General features: G+C 36.2%; 1 protein-coding gene across 3 annotated transcripts in view; it reads right to left on the reverse strand.

The window, feature by feature from the left end:
* Window positions 1–12,636, reverse strand: part of si:ch211-267e7.3 (ADAMTS-like protein 2) — a 59,708-nt gene that overhangs the window by 24,598 nt on the left and 22,474 nt on the right. For all 3 annotated transcript variants that reach the window (XR_007936033.1, XM_028811140.2, XM_028811142.2), the window contains exons 3-7: window positions 12,267–12,342; window positions 9,713–9,815; window positions 9,255–9,400; window positions 4,430–4,553; window positions 1,137–1,217 (exon numbers count right to left, since the gene is read on the reverse strand). Coding sequence is in view for 2 of the 3 variants with exons in the window: in XM_028811140.2 (XP_028666973.2) it covers window positions 1,137–1,217; window positions 4,430–4,553; window positions 9,255–9,400; window positions 9,713–9,815; window positions 12,267–12,342 (530 nt within the window). In the remaining variant the exon portion in view is untranslated. The remainder of the gene's footprint in view (window positions 1–1,136; window positions 1,218–4,429; window positions 4,554–9,254; window positions 9,401–9,712; window positions 9,816–12,266; window positions 12,343–12,636) is intronic.

Consider the following 12,636-nt stretch of genomic DNA (forward strand, 5'->3'; position numbering starts at 1 on the left):
TTCTCCATCCTATGGCAAATTTCTGTTAGACAACTTCCTTTCCACATCACACTTACAACTGCCATTTTCTTACAGTGTACTGTTTCATAAATAAGGTCTGATAGCTTCTAAAGCAGTTACTAATGATTTTTATACAACTTATACTAAGGTCAAAATACAAAGTACATCTGAAAACAGAAAGAAAGATTGCTTGAAGGTATGTATGCACAAAGAAAAATAGGACCCAAGACTCTTTACAGTTGTTATTTGGGCAGTATTTCAAAGATTGGGAGAGACCGTCTATGGAAAGACAATGTAGAAGTTAAGACTACATTTCATCAGCATTCATTTCACTCATAATAATCTGAGTAAAGTAAACATGTCAAATTTAAATCCCACTTTCTACTTTTGCTGGTTATAAATGAGTAAATCTTCTCAATGGAGACAGCAGACTTGCACTAATTCAAAAGTACATATATAGATTTACAGTGTATAGCAACATCTCCAGCATTGCAGCAGAATTGCAAGCTGCTGTTTATAAAGTAACATGGAGTCTACAAAAAAAAAAATAAAAAAAGGTGAATGGTGTAAGTAAAGTACTGTACATGTATTCTCAGATATCTGGATAAAGAAAACTACCACAATTAACATTTAAAAGCAAAAGCTTGAACTGACTTGTTGGTGTTACATTTTAAAGACATGAAAGAAAAAGAATAAAAAAAAGAAAAACAGTACCATCAATCAGCTATGGAAAAATATAATCAAACTGTTTCTAAATGAAACGGTTTACTTTATACCTTTACTTGCAGCCAACAGCTAAAACAAAAATACGGTATACTGATGATAATAAGAAAAACAGTACACAGCGTGTGCTCCAGTTGACCTAGAATATTTAGAATCACAGCCAATGGTAACTGAAGGTTAGGGGGAAAATAATTGACAGACTCTTTTGTTACTGCACCTGTGAATCAAATTCAATCACAGTTAGGTATGTCCAAAACAAATAGTGGAAAATGGTTACATTAAATTAATGTTTTGTATTAAAACAATTAAGAACTTAGAATGAATGAAGATTCATTAGAACTTGACACAGATTACATATATTCTAGAATTAAGTGAAAATTCATATTTTATTGATTGCAGCATTTTAAAATTACCTAAAATATTTTCAGTCTTTCTTCTTTCAATAATCTGAATGTCAGTTGCACCAGCAGGGATGTTAGTAATAAAAAGATAACCTGAAAGCAATGATAACATTTAAATTTGAAAACATACAGAATATAAATACATATAAATAGCATGTCCATTCATGTATGCAGTTTTGCACCTACACTTTCCATTATGGGATTCTGGAATCTATGATGGCAGAATCCGATGCAAGGCAGGAACCAACCCCAGCAGGGATGTCACTCCATTTCAGGAAACACTCCGCATATTCTAGAAACTGGTCCAATTTAAACATAAATGATCTAATAAACCATCTAAACTGCAAATCACTGGGGATGCTGAAGAAAACTGGAGACCCTAAAGAAAACTTATTTACAAACTTTACTCAGACACTGACCAGCCTGGGAACTGAAAACAGGTCCTTTGTGCTGTAACTCAGTGGCATGAACCACAACCATGACAATCAAAATAGCAAGAATTAATTAAATATACACTGTATATACATCATGTATATACACACACACATACACACAGTATTTTCACTAAAATGAATAAGAGATATTACAATTTAGGATTTTCCACTTCATACGGACAACTTATGTAGAGTCCCATTCTCAGTATGAAAAAAGTGTCAAAAATACAGTGAGTGTGGGGTGAATCAGCATCCACACATCATGACACAGCTTGTGAGATTATCTACTCAAGAATCCGAAATGTTTAGTTAATCGTAAAGTATTATTTAGTGACGAGAATCTCTGTGGCAGTGTCAAGGCTCTATGGTAAAAAAGAAAAATTAAGGATAAATGAATTTCACAACATAGTCTTATTATGATCCCTTATTTTAAGGCACTGGACAAGACTGAAAAAGAAAAAAATTATTTTGGAGAACTTGATGCTGCGTGGATTTATGTTTGGTCAATATCCGAGTGTTTCAGCATTTTTCTATCTTACTAGCTGTTCCCCGCAGCTCTGCCCACATGGTAGTGAAACAGGACAAACATTCAAAATCAATAACTGAAAAAAAAAAAAAGTAATAAATTTGAATTGAGAATAATTTATATTGATAGCTTTCACATCCAAGAGCCTCTTAATAAGCAATATTTTTTTTGTTTAGCTATTAGGGGTGAGAATGTAGCTGGGGTCTCTTTGCCATAAATGTAAAAAGTTGGCAAGGTATCTCTGGCCAAGCAGAAGGTAGGTACGCTCCAACGTCAAACGTTGGCACTGTATCTGATCGTGTTCAGCTCTGATGGGAGAGCGTCCCCTGCGTGAGGAGAAGAGCAGGTGGCCGTGATATCTCTGCCAATGAGCAGGTACTGTCTAAAACACACGTAGCTGTGATCTCTCTCTCAAAAATGTCAAATGTTACTCTTTAACCATCTCTAGATGATAATGTCTGCTGAACAAACAGGTATCGCTAGTTAAGCGGGGGTAAGATATGAACAACATGTGGCGAGTGGTAGACCGACTTAAACGGAGGCTGGCCCTGCCCCACTCCCCTTGGCCCGCAGCCTGTCTCTCAGATTCATGCAAGTAAATTGGTGCTGCAACCAAACTATAATACTTAGCGCGATGACAGAAGTCGCAATATCAACCAGAATGTTCAAGCAAATTATAGAAAAAAAACCCGATCTAAATCCATTAAGTAGTTCTCTTGTGAAAAGCAGACATATAGACAGACATTGGATTTCATTGATAGATAGATAGATAGATAGATAGATAGATAGATAGATAGATAGATAGATAGATAGATAGATAGATAGATAGATAGATAGATAGATAGATAGATAGATAGATAGATAGATAGATAGATAGATAGATAGATAGATAGATAGATAGATAGATAGATAGATAGATAGATAGATAGATAGATAGATAGATAGATAGATAGATAGATAGATAGATAGATAGATACTAGCCATGCCCCACGGCTCCACCCGCGTATTAGTGAAAAAGGACAGGGAGAAGGGCCCGGCCCGGCTCCCCACTCCTGACGTCACGCTTCCCCCTCCCCTTGGCCAGCAGCCTCTGTCTCAGATTAGCGCAAATATATCGCTCCTGCAAGCGAACTATGATTCTTAGTACTATGAGAGAAGTCCACAAAATCAACCGGAATGTTCAAGCAAATTATAGAAAAAAACCCAATCTAAAACCATTAAGTAGTTCTCTTGTGAAAAGGGGACAGCCATACAGACACGTTGGATTTTATATATATAGAGATGATGTAAAAACATTGTGAAGACTCAGTAGGAATAATATTCTACTGTATCATATTAAAAATAATTTCATGTTCTTACTTACTGAGCAGCATGGTGGGAGATGATGCTCCACAGTGCTTAAACACACAGCTGTGGGCCTACTGTGTCGCATTTTGTATGGAGTTAGTGTGAATTTCCATAGAAGCACTGGTCTCCTCCCACAGTTCAAAGACACAAAGTCATTTTGATAAGTAACTGTTCAATTACCCCAGAGTGGACGCACGTGCAGGAGTCCTGCGATGGATTGGCATTCTGTCTGGGGTTAGTTCCAGCCTTGTGCTTGATGATTTCTGTAATCCAACACTAAACAAAAGGGTTCATCAAAACAGATGGATGGATACTTGTATTACATTCAGTCATATACTGTATATATGCACATCATAAAGCCTTATTAATATATATTTCACTATGCAATGAACAAATGGTTGAATGTAATGTTTGTGGTGTTTTGTACTAGGCTTTTGGTCAGGAAATTGACTCTCTAAAACAGCATTTCCTCACTTGAAAAATAGCAATTGACAGTTTTCAGTAATCTAGCTCACAACCTAAACCAATTTAAACAAAACAGTTTACCGTGTATAGATACAGAATATCAAAGGACCTCATTGCAAGAACTGGAAAATCACTTTGAATTTTTATAAGCCATACATTACATACAAGAAGACCTACAGTAATCCAAATTTCAGTAATACGTAAAATAAATTACCAAATAGTATAATACTTTGGGTTCCCTTCAAACTGTGTTCATTTCACTTCTTACAAAAGTTAGGAGAATGGAGATCGATGAGCTATGCTGGGCTGAACGACCTGTTCTTGTCAAATTTCTTCTTATGGTCTTATGTTTCCTCTCTACAATAACTTAGTATTACTTTCATTTATGGGAAGTTTTTATACAGTCTAATCATCATGTTTCCGTGGCTCCATGAAGGGATTCCACATACCACATATACCACATACCACTTTATATGGAATTTAGTGAGAAACTCTAAACCGAATGACCTGTGGGTGGACAATGTAAGGTATACCTAACTGTGTGATCCCTTTTCGGTAAGATCCTGATATACGGTGGCAAGACAAGCCATTTCCTCCGCAGACTCCACACTTGTCTGCAGTTTTACTGGAATAAAGAATCCCATCACATCCCACTACCTGAAAAAAATATTAAAAAAAAACAGTACTGTCAAATACTGTATTTGTAAAATAGAAAAATTTGTGGGTGTCTGTAGTTGACATGTTATACTCAATCATATATTATACTTGTACTATATACATTATATATACGCTAGCCAACCCGCGGCGTAGAATACGCCGCATAATTATGTATTGATGGGTGAACACTTCCTGAAAGACACAGTTGTCCAAATGGGGTGGGTTTGAGGATACGACTGTAAGTGAATGAAAAGATGGAACTCTGGAGAGAGCAACATACAATTGTCCGTGACTGAAAACTGGAGGACTGCTGCCGCGCCCCCACCTCCCAGAGCGAGGGACGGGGCTGGACGGCGGTCGGGGGCAGAGGGCCGAATGGGGGGAGAGGGGAAGGATGCCCATTCCGCCCTGCCATTCTAGTCTGCTGATTTCTTAGTCATCGTTCAGTATGCACTGCCTGCTTATGTGCCCACCCCCAACTCCTCACCTGAGTCGCTTTCGTCTGTGTACAGTCCACATGCACCTCTTAGCCACGTTGACTTTTCATTAGCGACAGGGGGTGTACAAAGGGCACGGACTTAATCAGTGCGAGTGTATGACCCACACTTACCGGGAATTCCTTGTTCGTGGGGAACAATTGCAAGCCCCGGTCTCCATCATGAATGGGGTTCAACGGCTTACCCACGCCTCTTGGTGCCAGGTAGACACACATTGATCCATTCAGTGTAGCGCGCTTGCAGCACCGGACATCTAAGGGCATCACAGACCTGTTATTGCTCAATCTCACGTGTCTGAAAGTTGGACCCCGACCGCTCGGGGGTCACGTAACTATTTAGCAGGAGGGAGTCTCGTTCGTTATCGGAATTAACCAGACAAATCGCTCCACCAACTAAGAACGGCCATGCACCACCACCCACAGAATCGAGAAAGAGCTATCAATCTGTCAATCCTCACCGTGTCCAGGCCGGGTGAGGTTTCCCGTGTTGAGTCAAATTAAGCGAAAGGCTCCACACCTGGTGATGCCCTTCCGTCAATTCCTTTAAGTTTCAGCTTTGAAACCATACTCCCCCAGGAACCCAAACACTTTGGTTACCCGGTTGGCTGCCCAGCGGGTGATGGGAATAACGCCGCCGGATCGGCAGTCGGCATCGTTTATGGTCGGAACTACGATGGTATGTGATCGTCTTCGAACCTCCGACTTTCGTTCTTGATTAATGAAAACATTCTTGGCAAATGCTTTCGCTCTCGCTCGAATTGTTGGTGGGCGGGGCTCTGTCGTGCGTGTGCCATGGTCGGCTGCTTAGTGAATTGTTGGTGGGCGTGGCTCTGTCTTGTGTGCTCCATGGTGTCTTGCGTGCCTTAGTGAATTTTATATATATAGATTATAATAATACTTCTTTCAGTTTATTTTTTTTTCTCTTTCCTATTTCTGAAATCTCAAAGACATCTAAGAACAAATAATAATAGCAATTTTATAGCATCTATTTCATCAATATTTAGGCTGTAGGGCACAAATGCCCAATTTCACACAATGCTACGCAAAATTAGAACAATGCAAGAATAACTCTAGATAACACGTAAATGCTTTCCCTTTGTAAACAGGCATTCTTTCAAGTTTCAAAATGACAAATAATCATTTTTTATTACTTTACATATCATTTCTGATGTATTAGCAAAGCTCCTTACAAAAAAATAAGATCTGGAAATGTCCATTGCTCCCTTCCTATTTTTAGTACATCTGTTTCAGCTCTTTTCCATTGGTTAGCATGTACAGCATATTTATCTGAATAACAAATACTGTACGTGAAATGCAGCATCACAAATAAAGGACTGATACTTTCTATCTAAAACATAGAACAAAATAAATTGAGCAGACATGTAATCTCTTTACAGTACTGGATATCTGAATTTCTAACCCCTTCAAGCGGTGTCTGTAATTGTTTATTAAATATTAGAAACAGCAGGTCATTCAACAAATAGATACCAAGTAATGATTCTGATCTTATAATAATATAAACTAATAGGAGAAGGTCATCTGATAAAAGTTAAAAAAAAATGCAGATTTATTTTACTTTTTATGTTTTGTGTGTATGTATGTGGTTAAGATCTGCTGGTGATTATGGTTTAAAGAAGGCTCTAACTGACAGAAAGGTTCTGAAACAATGCAGAAACACAAATAATCACTGTTTCTATACCATGACAGTGATTGTCAGGTTACACCTTAGACCAGGGGTTCTCGACTCCATATGGCTGCAGGTTTTTGTTCCAACCAGATTCCTGATAACACTGATCTCATTTATTTAGCTGGTAATTTTTTTTCTCTCATTCTACATTCAGAAAAGCACAGCAGCCTGATTTTTACATTTATAAGACATTTAGAAATATTTTTGCTCTTGATATAGATTTAAATGCTTACTCCCTTTTCTTGATTTCATTATATTTTGCCCTTTCTCTGTGCAGTTTTCCCCCTTTGTTGTATCTTATTAATGTCAATTAAAAAAGAGCAGAGCAGACAACCAGGCAAACAACACAATGAATCATGAAATGCTGCAACTACTTTAGCGTCAGACCCACTAATTAGTAAATAATGGATTAATTAAACAATTAGAACACCTGGAAAAGTAGAATGAAAATAAAAATGAAAATATTGTTAAAAAGAAAAAAAAAATACATTATTCCCATATAACTGCTTGGTATATTTTAATTTAATTAAATTTTTTTTTTTACCAAACTTAGTTTTCTAATTTCTATATTGTTCCCAAAACACAGAACTTCAGAAATAACAGTTCACTTAATTAGCCCAGGAGTCCAATTAAAAACAAAAGCTGGTTGGAACAAAAACCTGCAGCCACGGTGAGTCCCCAGGACTGAGTTTGGGAAGCACTGCCTTAGACCAAAAGGTGGAGCTTCATATATGGCATCCTTCTGAAATCTCTGACATTTTACCATCTCCCACCACAGTTACCTCACGTCAGCTCATGCACCCTGGCTTGTATGACCTTTCATGGCAAACAAGCGTGGTGTCATTTTCCAATAGTGCAATGCCAAAGAACAAAATGACTGCAATCATCTCTTTCTTGCTAATCATCTCACTTATTATATTAAAATAAACCATCCATACAACATTTGGGAAATTGAAGTACAGTCTGCTCCATGTCTACTGCAAACAAATACCTCACTGGAGGAGTTTTTACAAGATGTTTAGGCTGAATGAAATTACAGGATATTATTTGGTACCTAAAAGGATTAATGACATGATATTCAGCCTCTGGTACCATCTACTAGTTTTTTACTCAGTACTAACAACTCCCACATCTACCTTTATTCAGAACCACTAACACATGTCTTTCATTTTGCAATGATTTCTTACTCATTTGCCACCTGTTATACAAACTACATTTCTGTGTATAATTATTATTTTTTTCTGTGGGGGACATGTTGTAAACAAATATTCTGATTCTAAATTCTCCAGTTCAAAAAGAGTGACTGAAAAGAATTTGTAGACTCAAAATATAGTACAGGATGAAGAAGGCAGTGGATATAATACCTGAGAAAAACTGAATTTAGAATGAATGTATAAATTTCCAATATTTTTTTATTAGCCATTTTTTAATAATAACAATAAAGAGTGCATGAGATTGAATATTGCATTTAATGAATTATGGTGAATAACTACATGTAAGCATTATACACTCAAAACAATCTTTTTTGATAAGCAAGTGTCATGTGGTGACCGATTCTAGGGCCTATCCTGGAACTCAGAAGACTAGGATTTGGATCACACATTCGAGAAGTGAAAAGTGAATAGTATGAGTTAAACAAAATCAAGAAAGTGCACTGTGGTCCTTAATATTTGGCCTGGGGTCTGAAAACTTGTCTCATTTATGTAAGTTTTGGCAACTGCTAAAAAAAAATATATAAAGTAAAACCACTGGCAGAAGCAGTCAAACAGAATAACTAGACATGCATGTAACTCTAGGGACATACTAGGAGTCTGCACAAGTGACAGTAGAACCTCACTGTCACCTGGCCCAAAAAATCTATGCAAATATAACACCGGCATGTACTATTTTTCAGTATTCTGTATATCTTTTCAGGGACACACATACATATTTCCATAAATCACAGCACACCAGTAGGGAACTTAATGTAGACAACAGAATATTACAGCCTGTGAACTTAACACCAATTCCAGTTGTTACTGAGAAATTCAAAATAAATAGAGCACAGGCTGGCCCAAAAGAAGAAAAAGCAGTTAGTAGTTTGTTGTTAAGAATGTGTCTGTAGAATGTTGGGAAAATATAATAAAACAGAACAAATTGTATTCAGTAATATTACAAAACAATATACAAAACACACTGTGACCCTTACCAGAAAAGCAGTTAAGAAAGAGATGAGACATACAGAACAATATACAAAGTTGCCAATTAACTTCAATTTGTCATTTCCATTTAATTGGGTTTTCCATACAAATACACCATAAGTGAATTTTACCAGTAGTACCTGAATCTATCACTTTCTTAATCTGGTCAATATAATAATTAATGTGAATACAAAATATGTATTGCTAGATTTATAATTAAAATGTGCAGTTAACCCTTCTTTAAAAAATAAAAAATTAAAAAAATCTGAAATTTCAGATTAATGTCTTGTACTTTATTTTGATTAATATTTAATGTATGTAATGTGCCTTCTTTTTACCTCACACTTGCCCTCAATGCAGACTCCTTGAAATATCCTGTCTTTACAAGATGTACCATCATGTGCGGGAACAAGCAGCTGACGTTCTCCATTTGCAGTAGTGCACTGAAGGTCACATGGTTTATTAGATATGTTAATGTAGTCATCTGTGAAGTACAGAAAATCTTAACATTTCTAAATAGTTCTATGAAACAATACAATTATCTGGGTAATAAAATATAGTATAGTTAGTAAGGGACTAAAAGCATACAGTGATGAATTATGAAAAAATGCTACCCTCTTTAATATTAGGCAAAATAAATAAATACACATAAATAAAAAAATAAATACAAATTAAAATAAATAAAAAAGAAATATTTACACAGAACTAAAATGGTAAAAACATAAACCTGTAATTCAAAAGTGGCTAGAACCACTTAAATATTTATGGTATATACATTAGTTAAAATACTATTTACCAGGATAAAGTGGAATCCAAAGGTAGTATCTTCTACCAAAAGCCTTTGCATTGAAGTTTGAACATTGCTGCTGTTTAAAACTAACTCCATTGTCAGGGCAAACCTAAAAACAAACAGTCATTTTTAAAATGCACTACAAAAGAATTGTGAAAATGGTATCACTACTTAATGTAAACTTGGTAACTAGAAGGAAATATCTTAACACTAGGATAATGATAACAAATAGGTTACTGTTGTTTTATAAAAACAGGTTCCCATTAAATGCAATCTCATCTGCTGTACTTCACATTACATAGAGACTTGAAATAAGGTAAGTGCACATTTTTGTAATTGCACACAAATGAAAAAGAAAGTTAAATAATGCACATAATGTATGAACATAAAGTTGTAAACAAAGTTACTTTTTTCATTTTCATCAAACAAACAATAAATGTAAAAATAAAGCACTGCAGGAACAGCAATCTTTTATCAAGTTTACTTGGCCTGCATATGAAATAAATGACTTCTGGGAAAGTCTAATTACAGTATATAAACTAATTTTATATTAGGTGGTGCAGTATTAGCACTGCAGTTTCATGGCTTAGGGAGAGTGAGTTAATATTTTAGCCCAGTCACTGTCTGCATGGTGTTTACATGTTCTGCCTGTGTCTACATGAAAACTGAGAACTTGAATTTTCATCCCAAATTGCAAAGACATGCAGGTTGGGTTGTCTGAGTTGTCCAAACTGGCCCAATGTAAGGGAGTGTCAGAGTGTAAATGACTATAAAATTGGGCATAAGAAAAAGAGGGGGACATTTTATCTTATACAGTAAATAAAAAATAAGCTATGCAAATGAGAAAAAAATGTAATTACTTTTTAATGTAACTACCATCACACCACTCATACATCATGGCGTTCTGTGACATACATTTTGGAAGGAGCAACACTGAAACAATAAATGTTGTGATAAACTAGAGCTAAAGACCCTTGGTCTTATGAACACATAAGAACAACAGATAAAAAGTGTCAGAAAAGCTAAAAGGCAGTTAGACTGAAACATTGCAGACTTAAATGATTATTTCAGTATTCTAATATTAAAATAAAGATCAATACAGAAATGAAGTGTACGGTATTAGGAACATTAAGAGTGAAATACAATATATAGAAAAGGAAAAGGCAAATGATCTCAACCCATATTTTTATTTCATTTTCATGTGAAAAAAATTTAAGGACTATTAGAAGTTACAGGAACTAATTAAGTTGGTAGTAATCAATTGGGGTGCGGGGGGGGTTTGGTGCCACTAGAATAAAAAATACTGAAATCAATTGCTGGAATCAAACAACATTTACTAAAAGTGCTTAAAGAATATAATATTTACATGGACTATATACATATTTAACACACATTTTTCAGAAATCATAGAACTCTGTGTAAATGCGTAAGTACTAGGAGTTTGCAATTGTTGTTCCATTATGTTAAAAAATGGGATTAGGCCAATCAAAATAATTATAGCTATGAAAGTGTAATGTATATCATGGATTAAAAAAATACCAGAAGTTGTTACCAAAAAGATCAAGCAACACCTATCAAGGAGAAGTGTGTTAGTGAACAGTGAAAGATAACATTTAGGCATTTTTCTGTTTCCTGCATAATGCTTCAATTTTGTCAGCAGAGGTAAGGGGGAGGGCAATTACCATATTGCAGCAAGCATGTTATGTGCCAGACTCTATGCATTTAGCTACTCCACTTTGTCCTGACCACAGGCATGGTTTGAGAAGACTGACAAAACAGATGACTATCCAAGATCTAGTCACATTTGAGAGCCAAAATGATGCATGAGACTGGTCCATTTGAGATTGTTTCACAGCCACCCATGCTGCTGCTGAAACTGTCAACACACACATCTCTGACAGGACAGGCTCAATGTTACTTGTCTTAAAGAAAAGTGACATGTCAGAGGCCCTCTGCTCACACCTCCTGCAAAAACTGACCCAATAGCAATGCCAGGCCATACATAGTTGCTGCGGTTACTGTCCTGTTTTAAGGAATAAATGCTGATGCGCAGCCTGGTGTTTTATTGACTTATCTTCTCTGTTGATCTTAACTCCACAGAACATATTTGAGATACCCTGGATCACAATATCTGGAGATCTTGAACCTGCCAATGGTCAAGAACTTCAGCTGGTTCTTTTGCAACAATGAGATCACATCCCAAAACTGCAGTTTCAAAGGCTCAATGGCTCTGTGTGTCAGAGATGTCAAGCAATGGCGGCTATAAGAGGTGGTCCCACAAGATATTGTGGGATGGCAAGGTGAAGGTTGCATTGTTTTCCTGTTATATTATTTTTCTTCAGTTAGGGTCAGACCAGTAAGTATTTCATTTCTTTTTTTCATCATTACACTACCAAGATATATGTATCTACATACAGACTCTACATGTTCATTAGGAAGTCTATAAAATAAGAAATCTGTTCACAGAAAAATCTAAACTCAACTATCTATACAAACTTTTCACTTCATATAATAAATCCAATGTACATACATACACAAACAAAAATTCATGTTAACTTACTTGCTTTTGGCAGAGCTCATATTGCTTTGCAGGCCCAGTACAAAGAGTGTTGTTGACATTTTGAACAGTGATAAGCCTAAAAAAAAATGATACGATAACATCTAAATTATGAAAGTAAAATACCTGAGACACATAACCATATTATATACAGACAAACATTTTCAAGCCCACCTAGTTTAATTAGATGCAGGTGGACCGAACTTATCCGAGTGACATCGAGCCCAAGGGTAGAACCAGCCCTGGTCAGGATGCCAGACCATTACAGGCGCTTGTCATACACACATCACATGGGTCCAATTTAGAATCACCACTTGACATAAAATCCACAGCTCTCGGGATGCTGGACGAAAACCCAAGTTCTCAGAAGAAA

This window comes from Erpetoichthys calabaricus, chromosome 10 (assembly GCF_900747795.2).
Source record: "Erpetoichthys calabaricus chromosome 10, fErpCal1.3, whole genome shotgun sequence".
Classification (NCBI taxonomy): domain Eukaryota; kingdom Metazoa; phylum Chordata; class Cladistia; order Polypteriformes; family Polypteridae; genus Erpetoichthys; species Erpetoichthys calabaricus.